The sequence below is a fragment of the Bacillus rossius genome, chromosome 2, assembly GCF_032445375.1.
Source record: "Bacillus rossius redtenbacheri isolate Brsri chromosome 2, Brsri_v3, whole genome shotgun sequence".
Lineage (NCBI taxonomy): Eukaryota > Metazoa > Arthropoda > Insecta > Phasmatodea > Bacillidae > Bacillus > Bacillus rossius.
The window spans coordinates 104,997,447-105,023,001 of record NC_086331.1 but is presented as its reverse complement, the minus strand read 5'-3'; the positions used below and the strand labels follow the sequence as shown (position 1 = coordinate 105,023,001).

Genomic DNA, 25,555 nt, shown 5'->3' with positions numbered 1-25,555 from the left:
GGCTGCCGGCCCTGGCGAGTGCTGGATGGCGACTGACTACTCTCCCTGGCAACCCGGCCAGGGAGGGGAGGAAAACCCGCGGGAAAACGACGGAGCGCGGGAAGGCGATGCCGGCCAGTTTTGGGAGCGGAAATATTTGACACAAGCATTAATTAATTAAAGACATTTTTTATACTTATTAAAAGTTTTAGTTTCTGTTTGATAATTGATTCAACATGTTCACTAGACACCTGATGCGCATTGCCACACCCGGCTGGGTGCTTTGGGCATTTAGCTGGCCTTGACTGACGTCACGCCGTTCGAGGCGCTGCACTAAGACACACGCGCGGGCGTGTTCGTTGCACTAGCACTGGCTCAGGTGTTGAGGGCACATAGTGGCCTGTTTCATCTCCGAGGGAGCACCGACTGTGGCGTCAATGTCATAAAAAATACAAATAAACATATATACAAACACATAAACAGGTACAAGAACAGTATTAAAAACATACAAATTTAAAATTATATAACTTCCATGAATAAAAACTTATTTAGATAATTTTATATATAAAAGTAAAGTCATACATAATTACAGTAAACAAAATTAAGTATAGATATCAACAATTAGATCACAATCTAACCTATATCACATAGTACAGTTCATAATCATATATAAAACTCACAAAAATCTACTTACTTTTGTTTATCTAACCAAACGATGCCTTAACCATTCATAAATACATCGAACACAAAATATCAAGCACAAAAAGTTTGTTTCATCTTTCATTCTTATGGTAATTTTGCTACTGAGTAGCATCATATAAGTTTATATAAGATTTTTGTTTTTACAAAGAACCCCGTAACTATTGCACGTGAAATATCAATAAATATTTACAATCGAAGTGAGTATGCACTGAAATTATTGTAAATTAATTTAAGCTGTTTTTTTTATTCTAGATGATGTCTTTTGATTTTTTATCTCCTGAAATTTTATACGAATTACTCTTGTGTTAATCAGAAATATTTCGTCAGAAATCTTTACTGTAAGTGCCGAGTAGTGTAATCGGAAGCTCTCCTAATATTTGTTTGTTATTGTTTACTTTGTTTACAACTCTCTTTGTGTTGAGGTTATTGGAGGATATTTAACTCATAATTCGAACAATTAGAAAATAGGTAATAATTCTGAAGTACGTATTTTACAATATAGTTTTTGGATATAACTTTCCACCATTCTGTTTTTTTTGTTGCTATTTTTGCGTGTATCATTACATAAACTTTTAGCGTTAAATGTTCAATTATTTCATAAATATTAAAACAGTTAACATGAATACCTAGTTTATAATACAATTTGTAGTGTGATGTGTGAAGTTGCTGGTTTTTAGGTAAATATGTAGAGTAGCGGTATATGCGAAAAAAAATGCTAAAAATCCGAAAATATTTTATTCTATTCTCTTTCACTTCCTCTTTTCAAATCACCCGGCGGAGATAAGACATTCCAAACACTTTAGGAGATATCGAATTTTTTAATTTTGAACATGTAGAGTAGCGGTATTTGCGAAAAAAAATTCTAAAAATCTCAAATTACTTTTATTATATGCTCTTTCACTTCCTCTTTTCATTAAAACCGGCGGAGATAAGAAATTCCAAGTACTTTAGGAGATATAAAAAATTTTAATTTAGCAATACAACACCTGTACAACCATTTGAACGACGCCATTTTTGTTATTATGCTGTGTGTTCGTGAATGCGTAATAAATAAAATGGTCAATTAGGTCAGGTCAGTTACATTATTAATACTTTCAAACTAAGCGGACATAAAAAATAATGTGAATTAATTTTAATGGCTGTTTAGTTTTAAAATATTTATAATGTAACTGACCTGACCAAACAAACCCGGACAAATGATGAACAATAACAACTCACGTAAATTTTTTTTGTTACTTATTACTTGAGCAACAATATCCAAATAAAAAATAAGACTTTAAAATTAGAAACGTTAAAAGCCCACCTAAGTTGGAGGCAGGTAGATTTCCTTTGCCATTAGAAGGAAATGATGTAGTCATTCACCTACGTCGCGATACCTCCGACGGAACATTAATAAATAAATGAATAATCACGTATTGGTTCATTTGAATACTGGCCAATCACGGAACTGTCACGTGACAACATTGTCCAATAAGAAACATAATAAATACTCGTAAACAAGAAACAATGGTAATCGCAGCATGAATACTCAAGTATTGTGATGAAAATTAAAAAATTCGATATCTCCTAAAGTATATGGAATTTCTTATCTCCGCCGGTTGATTTGAAAAGAGGAAGTGAAAGAGCATAGAATAAAGGTATTTTCGGATTTTTAGCATTTTTTTTTCACATATACCGCGACTCTACATATTTACCGGTTTTTAAGTTTAGAAGGGTTCTGCGTATGTTGCCCATTACCCAATGACTACGCCGTAGTCACTATGGAGGCCGGTCAATTTTAATGGCCCAAGCTGAAAAGGCCTAAAATTGCTTAGACCATTACAATTGTTGTGTATAATAGCGTGAATGGTTAGTTGGGTTATCTAAGTAAATATTGAGGACGGGTGAATTGAAACAAAGGTAAATAAAATGTTGAAAATCCATTTTTTTATTTCCGTATCTTCTTTATAATCATAAAAAATCAGTTACAATGTGCTACTCATTACACTTCTACCTCTATACTACTAAGAGCTATTTGCAAGGTAAATTATTTACATTGAATAAAGATATTGCACTGAGGATAAGTTAGCTTCGAATCCTGGATTCATTTCCGAAGAGGTACCATAGTTACAATACTGTACCATAAAAATCGGTTGAGTCCACGAAAAACATTCAACCAATACAGAACTAACTCTCTATTGTAGAATATGGATGCAACTAACTTACAAATTAAACAAAAACAATTTCTACCTTATACAGGCTGTTTATCAGCTTTGTGGGAACCTACTGTGGTTTAGATTTTAAGGGGCACTCTGGTTTTTATTTTAAGGCACCTTCAATCTGGCCATTTATAACTCCATCACAAAATAAATTGCCAATTCTAGGACACCTTAAATTTAAAAACAAATTTCTACGTTAGGCAGGCATAGTGCACCTTAACGTACACAGTTTTTTTTTTTCAGTTGCGGATGTTGCCAACCTCTTACATACCATGTTTTCCTATCGTGGTTGTCTCCCTGCACATTCCTAGTCCTAACATGTATGATGTAAGTACCTGGCGTTGGGTTCGATAATGTTAATCCTATACATATTATTATAATTTTTATCTTTACAAGATGCATAGTAAACTGTATTTCCCTTAACACAAATTTGGAAGCAACGAAACTTATACACAAAAATTATAGCCTATTAAACTGACATCGTCCGGGCCTGCTGCCCCTCTTAAGTCCGATATGCCACCGCCCAAACACCATCCACCCTCCATTCAAACCTCCCGCCTACCCGTGCGTACGTGTGCGTGCGTGTGTGCTCGCCCGGCAAGAGGGCGCTGTCGAGCCAGTGCGCCGCACCCCTAAAAACATAAGTACAGTCAAACCTCTATCTATCGTTTTTCAGGGGACCAACAAAAAAATTCAGTAGATGCGGACATTCAATAGATGTGGACTTCACTCTAAGAATTTTTAAAAAAATATTTCAACCTCAAAATTAGTGTCAGAAATATATCAGTTACTTGTCATTAAAGTTAATCAGTTGAAAAATAAATAAAAATGGAAGTATTTTACTTAATTCAATTTACACTTGCAAAAAAAAAAAACATACGCACAATAAATCTACAATGGAAATTAAAGTCTTTTTCAATATCCTGAAGTCTGAAATATGTTTACCCATGTCATCAAATGTAGAGCTATACTGAAGAAGCCGATTTTGCCAATATTTAGTTGAATCAGCATTTCTGCCGACTTCCGATACGCTTGTTAATTTTCGGCCAATATTACTGAAAAACGAGAGAGACTGCCATAACCTAAAAATCCATGATTACCGTTTTCACTTTTCGTAGTATCCTGCATTCTTTCAGATCGCATTATTTCTTCGCAACATGTGCCAAACGTACATATAAAAATTTAATATCCTTTTTTTCAATAATGTTCTATAATTTTAATATGTCATAAATAAATACATTACCGTCACGGTAAATATACATCTCGGTTGTTACGGTAACTGTAGTGCAAATGTGGTAGCTATCGTGCTTCTGTAGTAATTATGGTATCGACAAAGAATCTTTAGTTCTTTTTATGGTAATTATCTTAGGATAACAATTGGGTTTGTACTGTAGTTATGGTACATCATCCATATTTCTTCGTAAGTTATTGTTCATTTGTCTTTTCTTCATATTTACGTGCTCTATTACTTGGCTGCAGATTTAAGGTGATTTTTACTACTGTATACAATCGTTACTGTTTTTATGACAGTTTCTTTCTAAGAAATGGTTATTTCTGCAAAATCTTTATGGTTAAACGATCATCTATTATAATTTATAGTGACGGGACCACATATTTTGTACGATCAATGCGGACAAAACGATAATTCGAACATCGGTACAAGCAGATTTATTTAACCTTAGTTGTATGGCAAATTTGCCGGGACCGTAGAAAGTAAACGATAAACACGGACAATCGATACATGCGAGTTCGATAGATAGAGGTTTGACTGTATATATAATTATGTTGTTTTTATATTCCCTAAGTGCAACGTGACGGCAGATCGGCCGGGAGGGTTTTATGTACTTTTATTTTAAAATAATGTATTAAAATATAGCGTTTCCGGACATTCCCGAGGAAACCCGAAGCCAGACAATAATTAAATTTAAATCTTAATAATTATAATTTGTACAATCTTTTCTCTATATTCAAAAATTGTCACATAATTTTCAATGCATTCTTGTCATGTTAATTTAGTTTCCCGTGGCACGAAGTCGCTAATATCTTTTAACGGCAATTGTTTCGGCGGGAGGACGCCATGTTAGTCGAGCGAGCTATGATCTCATCCCCAGTCTTCCGCCATCAACGACCGAGAGCAGACGCTTCAGCACTCCGGGGACCTCACCGCTTGTTTTCTCTGCCAAGTAATTCTGTTAACTTTAATTTCGTCTCAATCACTTTCTTTTAGTCCTCGGAGCTACTCTCGGTCGGGGGACTGTTTCATTAATTAGTTTACGGCCAGTCTCGGTCTTTTTCCTCATACTACGTAATTTAATATGTGACCACGTGGTGGTTCATCACCTATAAACCGATTCGTGCCGCGGGCGTTTTGTACAGTTTCAACCGTGTACGCGTGTGAGCTGAATTAGCGGAATAAATCAGGCGTGCAAATTTAACGTATTATTCTTTTATTTTTCATCTGTGTGACCACGTGGAGTGTGACGGCGTGTGGGACGCCTGAGAGCCCACTTCGTAGGTAAAAGCGTGCCCGACGCTGAGAGCGGGCAGGAATTAGTGCTAGATGTTTTCAAGGGGGAATATCACGTCTCACATGGGCGACGTCACGCCCTGAGTTACGAGTCTCACCGGGTCCACGTGCCGTACCACATGGTGGCGCCCACTAAAAATCCACCTTAAAGCCGACCGATCGACCCCCCCCCCCCCCGCGACAAAACATTTCCATCAGGGCAGCTTTTAAAGAATAATGTATTTTATCTTTATCAAATCGTGAAAGGTGAGCATTTGAGCTAAGAGTACATAGGCTACTCTGAATTGACAATAGTGCAACTACCATAAGCAACAGGATATAAATCTTAAGGTTTTTGCTCGGTAAACAGGTTTGCCAACAATATCAGTACTTTCTAATATGTTTGGGACACCGTTAACACATTTTTCAAATGCAGTGATATTCTTTGGTTTTTTAAGGTTTGGGGTTTTGACACTTTAGTTGTAAGTTACAATTTTCATCAGAAACAGTACTAGCAAAATCTGAAATGTCATACTACACAGATTGCTCTATGTGAATAGTATTCAAACTGGGAAATCATTTTTAAATTTATCTAACTTCTCACTGTCTACCGAGTTATCTACATAAACTGGGAATTAACCATCTAAGAACGTAGAAATTCGTTTTTAATTTTTAAGGCGTCCTAGACTTGGAAATTTATTTTGTGATGAAGGTATAAATGGCCACATTGAAGGTGCCTTAAAATAAAAACCAGAGTAGGTTGCCATGAAGCTGATACACTGGATTACACCCTCGAGTGTGTACGTTAAGGTGCACTATGCCTGCATAACGTCAAAATTAGTTTTTAAATTTTAAGGTGTTCTAGACTTGACAATGTTCTACAATAGAGTTAGTCCTGTATTGGTTGAATGTCTTTCGTGGACTCGCTCAATTTTTATGGTACGGTATTGTAACTATGGTACCTCTTCGGAAATGAATCCAGGATTTAAAGCTAACTTATTCTCAGTGCAATATTTTTATTCAATGAGGTGGGAAAAGTTGGAAATTTTATCTCACATTTTGGTGTACACCCTGAAAAAGAATCATACATCAACTAAATTAGTTTTTGTACATAGTACATAATTTTTTTTAATTTCTAAATTAGTGCCTAAACTTAAATTTTACAAATTGAGTTTACATTTTAATGGACAAAATTAAGTAATTCGGATAAATTTTGTTGCATTTTGTGTTTTGACTTGCATTTTAGAGTTATTTCTGTTTATTTTTATTTACTATATACTTAATCCCACCTCTAATTATAGATTTATTTGGTTGTGGTTTACGTTTGTAACACTGCTAAAATTTCGTAAGTTATCAGTATACTTCTGTGAAAGGAAGAAATATGTTTCTTGGCGCAACCACATTTAGTAAAAAAATCAACTGTAGCTTAGTTTCAATAGCAACAAAACTCTTTAAGTTCTATATTGTAGGCTACTCTACTTGTAGAGGATAAAATGATATAGGTATTGTATGAAATTATTTTAATTTTTTTATAAAGATTTCTTGCACGGCAAACTAACAAAATAGCCCTTCAATTTGGGTTACAGAAATTTACTATACGTAATCAGTTTGATTTTCTCTGTAATAATAGGAATACAAAGAAAATTTCTATATTTAGAAGTCATTGTTTCAGTTTTGATCCCTGAGTTTGTGACTGTCAAGCCCGAGTTGTTAAAAGCCCTGAACCACAGTAAAATCATATTATTCATTGGTTTTTGTTGCAGGAAACTTGAACAATGTATGCTGCACTGCCTACAACTGAGATATGGGCTTACTGTTTTACTTGGCTAGGCAGTGTTTCATATGCCATCTACAATGTTTATTTAAGTGGGCAAGGTAAGTGTGTGCATATGAAGTCTGGTTGTGTACAATTTTATTTTAAAAACTATTGAGATGGTTGTGTTTATTATCTACAGTAGATATGGGGAATTTATTGAAGTAATTTGAGCAAATTACAATTTAATAGCTCCAATATTAACCTCTGTTGGTGAATGAGGGAGGTGAGATGGGTATAGAGCAGGAATGGAATCAATTGGTGGGGGAAATGGGAGTATCCTGAGAAAACCCACAAGCCACAATAACATGAGCCGCGTTTCCCACTTGTGAAAAATTCCGGCTTGGATCACGCCGTGAATTGAACCTGGTTTGCCTTGGTGGGAGGCGAGTGTTCTGACCACTCGAATTGCGCCTCTAATTTATAACCTATTGAGATACCTAAATCTATAATGTATCTGAATTTTGTGATGGTTTGATTTGCTAGTTTATAATCAAAATCAATAGGATGATATTTTTCAAAGAGGGTTATTGTAGTGGTTTTACCATAGTAGAGGTCTTCTAAGCTAAGCTTTCTCCATTCAACTACAGAAAATATGTTGCTCTGTGGCAAAAGACAGTTGTGGTGTAAGAAAGGTACTTTTCTGTATATTTTTAGGTTGTCTGCAAACAGAAGACCAACAGATTAATTTAATACTTTAATTATATCATCAATTTATGCCTTGGAGTGGGAAATTTGTTAGCAAAATGTAAAAGCTCTAAGAACTAAATCCAACTAATTTCTGGAAAATTTAATTTTCAATATGTCCTACTGGAACTTGGTTTAACAATAAGTATCAACTCCCATTATTTTACTGATCAATATTTTATATACAGATCCGACTGAAATCCAGTTCCACGCTATAAGGAAAGAGGTGGAGCTGTATTAATTGTGATTAATAAACATAAATTTATGTCAGTTCATCCTATTCAAAATTATGACAATGCGTATATTTATGCGGCTGGGATCAAAATTAAAACCTCAGCTTCCAAATCTCTAATACTTGGTAATATTTATATCCCCCCTCAAATAACTCCAACCAGGTATTATTTTATTACTTGATTTCAATGTGCCTTTTGTTGACTGATCCAACAAACATACTCGTAATACATCTCATTCTTATATAAAATCAAAGGCTCAATCGTTATTAAACTTTACTAATATCCTAGGTTTATTTCAGTACAACAATAACCTGTCTTCCAATATGCCTTTAGATTAATTTTTTCAAATGTTTCTGGAATGTGCAGTTTCTACAGTTGATCAGTTAGTCAAAGATGATTTACCTCATCCTGCACTTGATATTATAATTACAATGGGCATTTATTCTACAAATTCAAATAACTCAGCCTACATGAGAAACTACAAAAATTGTGACTTTTTTGGACTATATAACTCAATTAAAGAACATGATTGTTCTGACTTTTTTGTGATGTGAACAAATTAGTAGACAAACATTTTTTTTGGAGAAACTCAATACTTTTATTTTAATGTATACTAAATATCCTCATTGGTTTCTAAAGAATTAATTAGTACCCTAAAATAATTTTTTTTTCCAAACTAGAGAACAGAAATATGAACATGCAATAGTATACTCTAAATTCATTCTGTTGTAAAACAGTCAAGAACCTCATCAATCGTGATAAAAATTTTTGTACTCAAAATATAAACAATAATGTTAAACATGATCTCAAAAATTTTTGGCATTATGTTAATAGTTATGAAATATGTCTACAAAAGATAAACTATCCTTAAAAACTGATGAAGTTGTCTCTCAAGATCCTTCGCTAATTTTTAATTTTTATGCAAAATTGTTTTTTAATGTTTATGTCTCCCCTAAATAATAGCCCCAAATTTCCAGTATCAAACACTAGCATCGATTCAGTTCAATTTTTCTCTATTCTGAGAGTCTTGTGCTTTGGGGTATTTAGTCATTTAATTCTACTTTGTCAACAGGCCCTTATGGAATACTGAACTTCATCTTTTTAAACGGATGTTTTTTTTCTTTTACTTGTACTTTTGCTACAATACATCTTTCAGTGGTGACTATAGGTTATAATCTTTGGAAAGGGGGGGGGGGGGGGAAATGAATATGACCTAGCCTACTATTATTATCCCTTTTTTTTTTAATGAACTATCATTCGTGATTAAGGATAGTTTTTAAGGTGTTTTAAACAAAATGTTGGGACTAAATCTAGTTCATCTTCTCATTATTATTATTATTATTATTTTGTGTTTCCAGATTATTTTTAACTTTATTATATATGATTATATGATAGTGCGTTGTTTTATAACATGCGTGTATTTAACATTTAATTGTATTCACGTTAATATTATTTTCCTCACTCCCCCTACTTTTTGACTTACTTAATGTGTTAACTTTATTTGATGATTTTTTTTGCTGTGATCTCAACAACCCAAAAAAAGTAAATTTTGTACAATGAAAAAGAATATTGGTTTATTATTTTTGAGCTATAAATATGGTGTAATAAAGTAAACACACAAAAAAAAAAGAATATTGTTTTTTTATGTAAAACAAAGTCCCTATTTCTTGATATACTAGCAAACTTATCAAAAACTTCTTCATCGCTTATTTTAATGTCTCTATGGATTGAAAGCAATGCTAGTCCATTAAGCCTACTTTCTGATGTTGTATTTGTTAAGTAAGTCTTCAGTCTTCTTAAACTTGAGAAGCTTCTTTCCACGGTTTCAACAGAAACAGGCAGAACTGCTAGTAGTGTCAAGATAATATAAATGTTAGGGAAGAAAGTCTTGTCACATTTTTCTAGAGAACTGATGGCTGTTTTGGGATGATTTTCAGACTTTTCCTGACTCCACTTTTCTTTCGACAACATAAACTCACTTTGCGCGACCTCTTTATGAGAAAAATCTTCTTTGTAGAAATTAAACCAGCATCCAATGAACAGACATCTGTTTTTTACAAAATTATGGAAGGATGTGGTGTAAAGATGCAACTGTTTCCTTGTAAGATTCAGAGCGTTCCTTCAGTGAATTACATAAATCATCAGGGTAATGTACATCAACAGCTCGTCAATAGTATTCTTCTTGTGTGCTGTAAGGGACATTGTTGTGGGCTGTTTGAAGGTGACAAACTCTTAGAATCTCTTCTTTAATGTTGAGTTTTGAAGAAAATTCCTTTACTTGAGCATAGAGGGTCTTAAAGTTGTCATTAGTATTTATATTTTGTTTTGATAGCAGATCTGAGACACTTGTAACATTTGCCATGGTTTGAGACAGATATTTTGTTTTAAGCTTCTCAGATAAGTTTTTTGAAGCTGACAGCATCTGGCTCAAAAGAAAAAGATTGACAAAAAATGGAAATTGACTGATAGAACTACTTAGAGCACATGCCTTAGGTGCTGAGTAACTTGATTCTTCTTCTATTTTCAAAAGAGTGAGAAGTATTGGTTCTAAAATATTTTAAAATAAAAACACTGAGTTGTGCCTTTCCACCCATTGTGTTTCACATCGTGAAATAAGTTTCTTTTTTTCTGTTCAGGAAAACAGTCAGATATTGATTTCAGCTTCAGTCCTTTTGGCTGACATATGGAATGATCTGCAGACTTCTTTGATAACGCCCATATAATTTCTTATAGCAGGAATTTTACTGTATCCGACAAACACAAATTTAGACTATGTGAAGAACAATGTGTATACAAGGCTAGTGGTAGTTTTTCTTTGATAGAAGCTTGTACCCTCTGAGTTGCCCTCTCATCGCGGCAGCACCATCGTATCCTTCACCTCTCATTTTCTTCAAGTCAAGCCCTAAACTTGATAAGGTCTCTAACACTGTGTTAGCTAAGCCTGCACCAGTAACAGTATAAACAGGGACAAAAGTAAATGAAATCATCTCTAATTTTGTATGAGTGGTCTTCAACATATCGTTCACACAGAGAAAACTGTTCTATTTGACTAATGTCAGTGGTTTCATCTGCTAAAATGGAATAAATAATAGACCTCTTGACATTTGTCACAATTTGAGATTGGATTAAATGACCGAACATGCTAATGAGCTCGTTTTGAATAAAAGAACTTGTGTACATGCTCCTCATACCACTGTTCATTAACTGGTCCTTAAGGTCATCATCTCCACTGTTAGCTCTGTATCTCAGCAGTGGTCAAAAATGTCCTTTTTTCTGGCTCTTCTAAGCCTATTTGTCCACTGTCACGATGACCTCTTCTTACTGCTATTTCCTGCCTTCTGTAAAATCTTATAGTTTGTATTATAGGGGTAAGTCTTTTTTCTTCCAGTATTCAATCTTCTTTGTTTGATAACACACCAAGTTTTTTTTTAGTAACAATGGAATTTGTGTCTTCAGCAATCAAAACTGATGCTTTATATGTGAAATTTTCATGTTTACAAAACATTTTTTTGGCTTTTTTTTAAAAACTTTTAAGGTGGGCACAACATAAAAGCAATCAAACAAATATAGACAAAACAAATATATAAAGGGCAACTGCAGGCAGTGTAAGTAGGTAGGCATCACCTGCAGGCAGGCACTAAAACCAGACAGCACATATACAGCAACAGCTTATTATTTAATTTTAACACTATAGTTTAAGAAAATTATATTATTACTTATTGGTTTAACTATTTGTCTTACTACTTATTTGTTTAACTATTTGTCTAACTAACTTATTTAACATAGCTGAGTCAGTTGGTTTGATAATTTTACACTAGGTAGGAATACAAATTTTTTTTTATTATAATAAAAATAAATCATATAGACACAAAGTGATTGATTAAGAATATGTGAGTATGTGTATATTCATACATATGAGACGGTATGTATGTATTTTTTTTTATACCAATCTACAGTTTTGTTCCCAGCTTGATGAAATTTTACACACTTTACCTTAAAAACAAGAGAAATGTCACTTTCTATGTAATATTCATAAAAACCACCCCCATTCTCCTTTCCAAATTCTTAAAGCATAATTTTGTTACTACTTGATGAAATTTTGCACAACTGATGTTCAAAATAAGAGGAATATTACTGTCAACATCTGATATAGAAAAAAGAGCATGATAACTGTCTACATAAGATAACGAAAAACCACCCCATACATACCATCCCTTAAAAAATAATTTTTGTACTTTATGAAATTTTGCACACTTGAAATTAAAAATAAGACTAATATTACTGTCTACATCTAATTGCGACATATCTGCTCCCATACAAAGGTAGTTTAATTTTTTAAATAAAACATTACATTTTTTCATTCAAATTACGCTTTATCAAAAAAAATCTCTGTACACTTCATAAAGTCAAGTCCAGGCAATACGGACCGGATACCTCAGCTTATAGGTAAATATTTATGTACACACACATTTCCTGGAAAATATTTTTTTCTGTTACAAAAGTTTTTCTGTAACTATTAATTTAAAAACAGTTTAGTATATTATATCAAACCGAAGTATAACTTCAAACACGTGTGCATAAGTAGAAGCACATTTTTAAAAATAAAACTATATGTTGTGTGGAATTAGAAGGAATTGGATGTTTGAATAAAACTACAGCTTGAAAACAAAATGATGCCACATTTGGTTTTAGTTTTTAAAAGTAACTGTTTTTTGTTATATTTACAACTGGTTCCAGTTATTGGGGTGATTTTCACAATTTATGGATAAAGTATTTGATAGTTCTGCCTAGAAAACATCTTGCGAGGGGGAGGGGTTTTGCGTGTTTTATCAGAATATTACCTATTTGAATTGGGATATAACTAATTAAAATATTTAAATGTTTTGTCAAGCTGTATATTAAACCGACTATAGTTAAATAGCTGGTCACGCTATGAGGCAGATATCGTATGCCATGCTGTCGGCCACAGCACAATATGAAGATGGCTGAGTTAGACCTACCCGCCATGTATGGACCAACACAGCAAACTTTTGTGCTCACTATGAAACACAAAACCGTTTAAAGTTACGTGTAAGCACAGCTAAGTTTTCAATAACATGTATGAGCAGTCATAATTTTGTATCCACATTAGTTAGGAGTACATGTGTTCGCCAAAATGTTAACATTTTAAAATAAATATCTACCTATTAGTAGGGACATGATTATATGGTGAATTGCGATAAAATAAAAATAACACAAAGCTATTTAATACACCATATAACACCAAAATACAACTGAAAACACAAAATCAATCAGGAATTACACAAAACTTAACTCAAATTACAACAATTTGATCTTTTATTATGGTAAATACAGTGATTGTAATTTATTCAGCATGAATTTTGTACAAAAATGTATACACTAAATGGATTAAATAAATTAACATTACGTTGTTTGTTCTTACATCTCCTGTTATTTTTACATTAATGACAGCACATTTTTCAATCACAAAAAAATTTGCGGATTTATTTTTATTTTTCTGAGTGGTTTAGTTCTAGACATGCTTATTTTATTACTCGTGAGTCAGTCAAAATGAGATTATTTTGGTGAAATAAGTGTATACTAAGAAATATTTGAGATTCATATTTGTTGTATATTACAGTTTTTTTTAATGAAAGCAATATATAAAAATAATAACAATAACACCAAAAATCTCCTGTTTTAAAAACCAAATTGACCTTAAAAAGACCAAATTGACCTTAAAATAAAACCAAAAAACTCTTGTCCCTACCTATTAGGTTTATGAATTTTATACATCTCGATTCACTCTTAGATTTAGGCCTACTCGACTACTTCAAGTGTCTTAACGCTTGGTTTCACCATGAAAGTTTACATGTTCATAAAGAATAGTTAACATCATAAAAATACTTGCTACATATTACCATTTACAATTGTAATTTCCCAAACCTCATGCCTGATCACTCTTTTATATAAGCCATTCTTACTTGTGAATTACTTGTGAGTGGTAACAAGTGGAGTAAGGTTAAAAAATGATGTCACAGCACCACCATGTTGAAGTAAGGCATTTCAGCAGGAATTTTAAATGGAACCTTTTCTTTTGTCAAATACTGATTTGTAAGCATAAAATATGATTGAAAATTATGATTAGTTTCAAAAAATGGTAGTAAAATTTTTTAATGAAATCATCAAAAAAATTATACTGGTTCTACATTTCAAAACTTGAGTTTCAAGGATTAATATCATTCTTAGAAATTGGAATAGGCTTTTTACCTTAATATTTTTAAGGAATCACCAATCAATATATTTTGGTTGAGTTATCGAACAACTTGTATGTCAACATCTAGCTTTTGGGTTTAGGCCAGTTTCTTGAAAATGATGGTGTGCTTGACATTTTGGCATATCATGTTACAACCATCTTCGAGGGTGACTAACAACTGAAGGTCTGGTGTTCTGGCCCAGTTTTGGTATAGGGTTATTTACAGCAAGCTGTGATTGGTCCCTATGGGTGGCCGTAATTTTAGGAGGGTCTCGTGAGTCAAAAATCATCATCATCATCATCATCATCATCATCATCATCATCATCATCATCAACAAACATTGCTGCCCACAGGGACCACAGCTCGCTGGGAATGACCTTTTATAAATACTGAGCCAGAACACCAGGCCTTCCGTTTAAGATAGCTATAACAAGGCATTCCGGCCGAAACTTCAGGCAACGTGGCCTCGACTTAGAATCCAAGCTGTAGTTAGTAACACTGACCATGAAAGCCTTCGATCTAGATTTAAACCTGTATATAAATACCTGTAATGTGCAGGATGAGTTACCTATGCTGTTAACCTGGAATATTTTCAGACCCATGGTAGCTAACATTATTCCATTTTCACCAAAATGAATTGTAGTAAAGTCCTCACTAATTGATGTGTGGTTCTAGAGTGAGGAAGTGCTCTTCAGTGTAGAGATATCAGTGGTGTATCACACTCCGAAATCTAATAAGTAGTTTTTTTAGAAATTGTATTTTGAATGTAGGAAGTGTCGAGTGAACAGCAGAGTGTTGTCTAATGCGGGAGTTTGTAATATTAAGCTAGAGCGACCCATGAGTCAGAGCGACAATGCTATTGGCAGAAATTTTTATAGTTATGTTTGAAAAAACAAAGTTGATATAAATGTCAATATATTCAACATTGCTAAGGCAAGCAACTACATTTTTGACTTTATTATAATGCATCTTGTTGAAAACAGAATAACAATATCTTCAATGGGTTTAGAGATTTTTCAGGTAAACAGCTTGGGTGACTCATAGTGTATATTATATACAAACAATGTATTTAAAACCTGTAATGTAATTTATAAGTAGCGTCAGGATTGAATGGTTTTGATATTAGGTCAATTTTCCTTTTTTAAAACAGGAGATTTCAGTGTTATTGTTTTTATTTTTGTACCTTGTGTGTATTCATATAAAACTGGATTATTCAACAAACATGAACCAAAAAAAATCCTTATACTGTACTTAAATATTTCACCAAAATAGTCTAATTTTGAATGACATTTGATTCACTTAGTAATAAGCATGTCTAGAACAGAACCACTCAGAAAAATAAAAATCAATTGGCAAATTTTTGTGTTTTCGAAAAAAGTTCCACCATCATTAATGTAAAAACCAATAAAGTGTTCCTTATAAGAGATGCAAGATCAAATAACGTAATATTAATTTCTTCCAATTCATTTTGTTCATACATTCTGGTGCGAAATTCATGATTAAATAAATTACATTTGATCAAATTTTTTTATAATAAAATCATTTGAGTTAAGTTTTGTGAAATTTTTGATTGATTTAATGTTTTTAGTTACATTTCAGTGCTGAATGATATTAACTTACATTTCAGTATTATATGTTTTTTTGGTTGTTTCCCAATTCACCATATAATATTGTCCCTAGTCATAAGAAATTGTAATGTGTCTGTAATGGGGTAATTTATTTAGGTTGCTGTAAATTGGTGATTAGTAACTAGTAATTTGGTATTTCTTGTATGTTGAAATTATTTATTTCTCTTGAAACTAATTGACTCGCTGCTGCATTTTTAAAGCTTAACTTGTATTATTTTCCGAATCTAAATTTTATTAATAAAAACAATTTTTATTTTGAAACTGGATATTTTTGTTTTTTTTATACTTTTGACTACCTGTTTGGCGATACTGTCTGTTAGTTGGCAGTTGAACACCTTTTGTTTTCAAGCTCATGAATGCCTGTAATACAAATAATTTTTGTTCTATTGTTTGTTATTTAGTGATGCAGATTATAAAAATCTTTGATGTTGTTACTCTGCAGTTTTTAGGTCATATATTCTAGAAGAATTCTTTTCTAGTAGTTGGCCACTGCTAATGAGGAGCAAAGATCAGTCAGATTATGAGTGGGCCATATGGACAGATTTCCTGTCCAAATCTTCTGTTTGGTTAATGTGCAACAGTGTAGGGGCAGAAATCATTCGCTGGATTTATAAAGAGGTAGGAAGACACAAATAAAATACATATTTTTTGCATTTCATAGTCTCTACATTGCTGATATATTACAGGGTTCCTCTCATAACACTTAACTTCAACTCAGAATAAACATACTATACACATCATTAGTTAATGAATACATCTGAGTTTGACCTGTTGTTGAATATTAAATTGAGCATTACAGAATTATTTGACCTGGAATGAAAGCACCTAACATCAGTTATCTGCTAGGGTACAAATAATAATAAATGATCTCCTAAGTTTTATTTGCATGGCAAACTTAATGTTTTACCCAGTAGATGATCTACATAGTTTGTGGCCTATTACCAAGCTGAGGATGTGCATTGATGCAAGCTTGCCACAAGTTTAGTTATGGCTCACTGCACTGGATTTGGTACTTTTGGAGTTTGTTTAGTGAAGTGGAGTTGTAGTCTATTTTATTAGTAGAGCCCTGGAAAAAGCGTGAATTCACAGACTGCTGGCTAGAATTGAGGAATCTGTATATTCATGTGCTTTTGTCATTTTTTCATTGGCTGCTGTCCACGAGAGAAGGCGTCATTGTTTTGAATAATCTAAATTGATTCAATCACTCACTTATATAGCATGTCAAAACAACTTTGGCCCAACAGAAGATGTTGAAAAAACACACAGTGTTTGAAGTTTAAGTTACTGTTGGATGAATCCACAAAATTTCAGGGTATCTACTTATTACATCACATTCTGGTCTGTATATGGGTTGTTCGGGAACTGATATGAAATAATTTGGGAGGTGATTACTTAAAGAAAATTGAGAGAGTTTATATATGCCACTTTTAGCCTATCTTAATTTATTAATTTCTATTCACACTTGAAAGCATGCTAAGGCAAAAATTACTTATATTCTAGTAGCTGTCTGTTGCTGGAAAAACAATGAAATCAGTCTTTAGAATGGTATTTGTGCAAATGACGTTACCACATCTTTATCCAAATACTGATACTCATAACAACTTTATAAGTAACTTTTGTTTTGATTCTGCCTGAGTCATTAAATAGTTTTCGAAAAAGAGGAATAGGGAAGTTGGAGGAACATTTTTATTTCTAATATACTGTTTCATTATCTCTTTGTTTTACCTAGAAGAAAAATAGTTTTAGTTAATAATAGCACAAATGTGCTTATTTTGTTTCTTTTTTACTGTTATATTATAGTGGTTTTTGTATTATTTCTTTGAAGCAATTAAAATTTTTTCCAGGCTATTCCGGTGTGGTACATTTTCGTCAGTGTTTGGTTCCTGGCTGTAAATTTGGGACTATGGCCCACATTATTTGCTTTTACAGCTCCATGTATCATGTATATTCTGTCAGGAAGAAAAAGTCGATGCTTGATATGGGGCCTTATTTTGACTGGAATGTTGCTACTGAGTTTTGAACAGGTAACTAACAGTTGATGATAGATTTTTATATTAATGATACATATGTGTGTTTGTACCTAGATGTATGCATGTGTTTTATTGGTATGTGGGAGTTGTGGTGGTTGAGAGGCCAGATTGCTTGCCTTCCGCCAAGGCAATAAGGTTTCAATTCCCTGTGGAGTCAAACCTGGATTATAGCAAGTGGGAAACATGGCAGATATTCATTACGTCAGTGCTCAGTTTTCATCTTATTGGCCCTCTTCGTGTCTAATGTGCCGAATCTTGGCGAAGCCCCAAGTCTTGGTTCATCATCACTCATGTATCATCACAGTTTTGCCAATACAGATTCCTTGTTTTATGTTTTCTTAGGTTTTGTACCAATTTTTTCAATCCTGTTTGAAAGGAACACATTACAATTATTCTGTCATGTATAAGTTTTTGGGTCTTTAAATTCACAGACACTTAACCAAGGGAATACGTAATGAATGTGTGTGTAAAGTGGGTGACTAACAGTATCATCATATGAATTTTAATTTTATTTCATTATTTTTCTATTTAAAATAATCATTTTTATGGTTTATATAGTAGATTCATCAGTAATTGCTGTAATTTGCATTTTTTAAATGTAATTTCATGTTTGATTGCTAGATACTACTGATCATATGTTGTTTATGTCACATGGTTTAGTGTAAGAGAAGGCGTACATGCCTTAACTGCTCCAAACAATTTTGAAATAAAATAAAATGTGCAAAATTGTTTCTCTGTTTCTTCAGTTAAAATTATAAAATCAGTTTGTACTACGTTTATCCCTCAAAACTATAGTGTTTTGTGTCCAGAGGGAAGTGTTCAGAAAATAAGGAGTGCTTGTGGCCATGGTTGCTGAGACTTCTGCTTGTGCAACAAGGGTCGTGGCTTCAGTCCCAGCCAGCATTAGCACTAGTTGATTTCAAACTACAGTATGTCCAGTTATAACTTCAATGTCCCAGTTACAACTTTTAATAATATCAACTGTAAGCATTATAGAGTGTTGGTTCAAGTTCACAATTAAAGAGTACTCAAAACATATTTAGATAAGTGCATGGGAAAGTACTCCTTTGTTGTTTTCTCGCTTGCAACGGAACTTACGCAAATCTGCGACTCCTGAGCGTAAAGCAATTTGTGTTCTGCAATTTGCTTGAAAGAATCTGTAATTTCAGGACAAAGTCCCTCCCCATTGGAATCTTTTTGTATGAGAGTGGTTGAATGTCGAAGTCCGTGACCATTGGATTGTTCGTAATGGTCAAGACGACGGAACTCTTTTTCGCTGGCCACAACGTTCACTTGACATAACACCATGCGATTATTTCCTTTATGGCTTTATAAAAGATTGTGTCTACGTTCCGCCACTACCTAATGATTGCCAGAGTTGAGACACAGAATTGAAGAGGCTATTGCTTCCATTACTCCGGACTAGTCAATGAAAGTGTGGGAAGAATTGAACTTAGGTTGGATGTGTGCCGTACAACTAAAGGTGCACATATTGAACATTTGTAAGGAAATAAAGGTTAGTTTACCTTCAATTTGATGTATGATTTGTTGTAAGTAGTCTAAATTAAACTGTTATAATATACCATTGAAACTGGGACATTCTTTTATAGACAGCCTGTAGTTTGGAACTCACTTAAATCTGGTGGTCTTTCTGCATTACTAAGCAACATAAAATACAACCTTTTACCTTTTATGCAAATAAAATTATTTACTTTTGTAGAAATACGTAGTGTGTATAATGAAAATTTTTTAAGATAGTATTTATTCAAAAAAGTTTTAGTTTTCTTATAAAGCTTTTGACCTAGTATTTGGTGTATCATAGTTAAGTACATAGTACTACAGTAAAAACTCTTGAGAAAATCCCACTTAAGAAAATTTCCTACATAATAAGATTAAAAATTTTTGTATCTGTCCTACTGATTACATAAAATTTTACCCTTTTAATAAATCTATGTTGTATATAAGTCAACATTTTTAAGTATGTTAAGAAACTTCTTAACAGGGATTTACTTTAATTCTCTTAGCAGTCCAGAAAATTAGATTTAGTTGTGGCTGTACATATTCAGAAGTAGTTGTTATATATGCAGTAATTGTCAAAGTGTTAGTTTCAGTTAGTATTTGATCTTCCTGATTATTGGCAATATTTATTTTCTGCGAGTCAAAGTTGGATGTTAATCCGATGTGTTGCTTTTGCCATGGAAAGAATAAATAATGAATCTACAAGTGTGAGTCCCGAGGATCTGACTACAGGACTGGCGTACTGCCTTTACTTTCCCGCATTCTTTTTGGGCCCAATCATTGGTTACCAGGAATTCAAAAAGGGGGTAAGTGTTATCAATTTAGTTCATTAGTACAATAAGCCTACTTACATACACCTTTATTAGTTATTAGTCTGCCACAATTTGTATCTTAATGCTTATTCTTGATTACTGTGCTAAGTTATGATTAATGATCCAGAATTGCTCTATAAAACGGCTGTTTGCAGACAAAACAGGGATTCTCAGTAGGTAATTCACAGCATCACTATATCTGTTATCACAGCTTAGGTTGCGCTGTAAATATGCCACTTTTCTCGTTTGCTTTAGCAGTACGTGCATTGTACACACACTATAAATACATCATCCTAAAATCTTATCTTCTACTCTTGGTTGTGAACGACTGGTAAGAATGGTGTTGCACTCTGCTGTGTTGGAATCCGTTGCTGAAAGGCTGGTTTGTCAGCTGACAACTGTTCATTCTCTCCAGCCAGTCCTGGTCTGTGTTTACCCCTACTCCCGACTGTCTATAATGGACTGTAGGGTGTTACAGTTGCACTGGAATGTGAAAGTTTCTGTTTGTAATTAAAGCTTAACATTTCAACACTTCAAAAGTTTCACACTTAAGTTTTGTAGATTATACAGTGTACTGGGAGATGTAGTTCACGCCAAGGTTTTCCGTGAATGAACTGAGTCTCTATCCTGATTAACTAGCTTGTATTCCATGCAAAGTTCATAGTTGACAGTGGCTGGTCCTCCCTTGGAGGTAGCCTCTTTGCATAACCATGGATGTGTAACCGTATATATTTTTTGCCAGTTCTTTAAGATTTTAGAGTAAGTTTTGATTAATAGTAACCTTTATCAGTTTATAACTGCTTCAGGGCTGCTGGGTTGAGTCAGTTACTCTGGCCACGAAAGATTTATTTCAGTTTGTAACATTCTAACAGTACAACTTACTAGGCCTACAGCTTTACTTTTGGCACAACTATACATAGGTGGATTTAGAGGGGCGGGGGGGGGGGGTGGCACGAGACACCCCCTAGAGGGGCGGGGGGGTGGCACGAGACACCCCCCCCCCCCCTTTCTCATAAGGGTAAAATATACACTGGATAATATGACTTCTGAAGTAATAAACAGGTAATAAACTAGGTCCAGACTACCGTTCCCCCACCGCCCCCCCCCCCTCCCAGAAGTCTATCCTGGATCCATCCTCCTTGACTATGTATAACCAAGCTTTGTAACTATTCAGTCTTATCCGGCAGCTGGAATGTAGTTCACTCAGTTAAGTCCAGCCCTCTAGAGCTGCAGGTGAGTGTGATGGCAGTCTCCCTTGTTGGTTTTCTGGTTTTCTGCACCTGTATATTGCGTACAAAATGGTTACTATAGTCTCAGTTCTAAAATATTTGTTCATAAATACCTGAAATAAGCAAAAAAAAATAATTTACATGGCAGGTGTAGTAAGGACATGGGTTTGAATCCTAGTCCATCCATTCTGATATTGGTTTCCCATGGTTCAATCCAGGCAAATGCAGGGCCGGTCAATTGCTTTTCCAGTTTCCTTGTATTATGTTGGTTACATGTGTCCATCTGTAATGACGTCGCTGTTATGGCTGCTGAATACAGTGTAGGAAAAATCTTTTTCTTTTTTTTTTTTTCAGAATAATTTGATTTGATTTTGAAACTTTTCTATAGTCATAAAACTATGGATTTTTTTTTTTAATTTTTAATTTTTATTTTAGTTGATGGATCCAAAGTGGCATGCTATATCATGTCATCAGTTGAGTGTTGAAAAAGCAAAGCTGTCAGCTATTTACCTTGCAGATATGTGGAATGAAGTTAAAATTTACAAAAATAAAATATTTTTTATAAAGCTTAAAAAATTGTTGTTACAGATCAAAGGAACTGAGAGAATATAGCACATTGAGATAATCAACTGAACCTAAGGACTGCAGATTCAAAAGGCACTGTAGCTAAAATGTTGAGAAAGCAGTAAACAGTTGTAGCACAAGCCTTGATATAACTTCTAGCCAAGGCATGCTTCATCTGACGTCTGGAGAATAAGAGGGTCCAGACAACAGCTAGGAGTTCGATGTGTGCTTGAATTTGTTTTAGAGGAAGGTTTGTTATGTTATCTCACAACAGTAAATACTGGAGAGGGCAGGGATAGTTATTCCTCCAATCACACTCATTTAAAGTACCAAAGAATAAAAACTGTCAATTTCAGTCAGACTATAAGTAACAGGAAAGTTAAACGAATGGCAAGGAGGCCGAGCGGTTAACCTTCTTTGAACTAGGTCATATTCCCAGGGTATTAGCAACAGCCAAACAGATGGTTGACTGTCAAGGTTTAACTTACGTAATACAAAACTTATGTAAGCTGAAGTTTATTGTTAAGAAGCCAAGACTGTTATGAATGAGAAAAAGAAAACACCAATGCAAATTGGAATCAGGAATACTTAGTTATTAAAAAACCATTGCAAAACTAATATTACAAAAATAATGCATTGTTTGTTACACATTTTGATCCCAACTTGCAAGGAAAGGTATTAGTGCCAAAGAACTTCATTTCTTGCAAGTCAAAGTTTTCAAACTTCTCTCAAAATATAAAACCTATGCTTCTTTTCACGTTTCAGTATTGACTTAAGTTTTAGATCTCTGGCTGAATGGTTGTCTCATCAGTCCTCGTTCTGCAAAACTTCATCCTGAGCAAATATTGTATAACACCGAATCAAGTATAACGTTCAAGAAGCATGCAGCAATACTGCTCATCTGAATGAAACTTCTTACAACATGGCACCTGAAGGATCATCCTATTTCTCTTCTCGTGCATGCCTGGGACCTGTGATGGAGAAATAACAGAATACGAGAGCTAGTCGTGTCACTCACTATCCAGATAAGCGTGCTGGCGTGATTGTGCAGCGCTTGGCTCGGGCGAGGCCTACCCCATGTGCGGTGTTGCCAAGTCATCAGTCACACACTGGCCACTGACTGCCTCTCTGCCTCCCTGCCGCCTGTTGTGCTTTTTGCTTGATGGCACCCATCTTTTTATGAAGGCATTTTCTTTGTAAATAGACCTGAAATGGATATAGTTTTTCACATTCAATTCGAGTTGATAAAAGCAATTAAAAATTTAATTATGCTCTAAATGAAACTTAGCAGAATATTTCAAGGGAAAATTTACAGAACAAAGATTTCTTTCCAGACACATTTATCTGGAATTACTTTACCTTTCTCAAACATATAACCATGACCTATTTCTCATTCTTTGGGAGCAAATACTTTCTTCAAAAGTTTATTTTAATTTGGTAGCTTTCTTGTACATTTTTGTTTCTTCTTTGGTGGCTCCAAAAAATTGTCTAAAATTGGATACATACCATTAACTATTCTCCTCTTTGCTACTGTGTTCATCTACCAGGCCAGCTGTACCCTCATGATTAGTCCAACTGGGTACTTGATGGTTCGAATTTAGTTCATTGTTTAAATGAGGATCACGATCCATACTATTTTAAGCATCTTCATGTAAAAATGTCTCATCTACAGCAATAAGGTTATCAGCGGCATCACTAAGCTTGTTAATGTCTGGTACTTGTTCATTATTACTTGATCCTGAGCGAGTTGATGCTACGGTAAAATGTTGGACTCTCGATCCAGAGGACTGATTTTGAATCCCAGGGCAGCCATCCTTATTTAAATTGAGGCAGGTGCTGGAATGGTTCCCTAAAATAGTCAAGCTTCTCCACTGACAGGGAAAACTCAGGGTATTGAAAAAGTGTCTTCGAAATCTGGAAAATTTGGGGAAATTGTCAATATCTAAGTAAAAAAACAGCAGCAGTAATTTTTCATACTATACAGTATCTTAATGTGTCAAAATTGAATGTATTTTAACTAAAAATTCATTTGACATTAGTTATCTGTATCCAATTTTTGCTAACATTAATTAAGTGTAAGGGAAACAAACAACTTACTGTGTATTTATTTGAAGTAGAATCATATAGTCTTTGTATAGGCTAGTCTTTAGTTTAATCATGATTGATAATATATCATTTTAAAGTTTTATCAAACAAATTTGTCTTTTATCTTTATCTGACTGGTAGTTTTTATTGCATAGTGTTAATCAAAATGATAGTGGAAACTTTATACTGTGCAGGAAAACATATTATAGTAAAATTTTCATGTTATGTATGTTTGTCGAAAAGTGTTTTGATAGTAGTTTTCATTTAGGTATAGTTGTTATTTTATCAGATAGACCGATGAGACAGGTAAAGAATGTTATAAGAGAGGGAAAACAAGGATATGAGCTGAAGTAAGAGTGTGCGAACCCTGATAGGCCATTAATTTTTCAGTCTCAGGTGACCTCAGACAAAAAAATAAAATAAAATAAAATGAAATTATATAATCTCTTGATGTGTCAGGGAAGACTGGAGAGCATGGAGAAGGTTCGTGGTTTCTTCTGACAATGAGTCTGAAAAATATTAAATCATTAGGAACGTACTACATTAAACTCCCGTTTAGTGGAACTGTGTAGGAAATAAATGACTGTTGCTATTATTCATCCCAGCTGCAACTTTGTTCAAATGTGTCAATTTGGAGAAAACCTAACTTACTTTGTAGTGATAACGAAAATCATTGTCAGTGATTACCAAAACACTGTAACAAAAATATTACAAAAATAAATTTTTTATTGTTGACAGCTCAACATTGTAGCCCTCACATAAAAGGTAATTGTTAACACAAACAATTTTCGAGGGATCTATTGGCCAGTAGTTTTTTTTTTTTTTTTTTTTGGGTGCCCAATGTCGAGAAAATGGTGGGCAGGCTGGCTGTATCATATTACTGTACGTACACTTAAATTCAAAACCAGTAAGGAAGAGAGCAGTGTAAAGCAATATTTGCTAGAATGAAGATGCAGCGTGTCAGTGAAAGGTCTTTTATATGGCATTCTATGATTCGGCACATTTTGTAATCCGGCAGCAATCTAGCGATTTGCGTTCAGGTTTTGGTTTGTTTGGATTCTGGCTGTTTACCTTAGCCATTAGGTTGCATTACTGCACTGCCAGCATTTTAGTTTGCTCAGTGTGTATCGCTACTATCGGTTTTCATTTCAGTATATACAGTTTTTCCCATGTTCTAGGGTTTTTTATTTCACATTTCATGGGCAGTTTCATAATTATTGTTTGAAGAAGACCAGCACCCATTTATATTTTCTTTTTCATTAGAGCAGCTTATTATAACTTGTTTTAAATACCATTGTGTTGTACGTGAAATTT

At 33.9% G+C, this 25,555-nt stretch overlaps 1 protein-coding gene across 6 annotated transcripts in view; it reads left to right on the top strand.

Moving 5' to 3' along the window:
• The first annotated feature begins 745 nt into the window (after positions 1–745).
• LOC134529548 (protein-cysteine N-palmitoyltransferase Rasp) overlaps positions 746–25,555 on the top strand; it is a 42,708-nt gene continuing 17,898 nt past the window's right edge. Inside the window, exons 1-4 of one of the 6 annotated variants that reach the window (XM_063363754.1) lie at positions 7,178–7,260; positions 16,446–16,621; positions 17,848–18,027; positions 20,145–20,357. In XM_063363754.1, coding sequence (XP_063219824.1) covers positions 16,499–16,621; positions 17,848–18,027; positions 20,145–20,357 — 516 coding nt within the window. In that variant the 5' untranslated portion in view covers positions 7,178–7,260; positions 16,446–16,498. The other 5 variants (XM_063363753.1, XM_063363758.1, XM_063363757.1 and 2 more) reach the window with 5 other exon arrangements.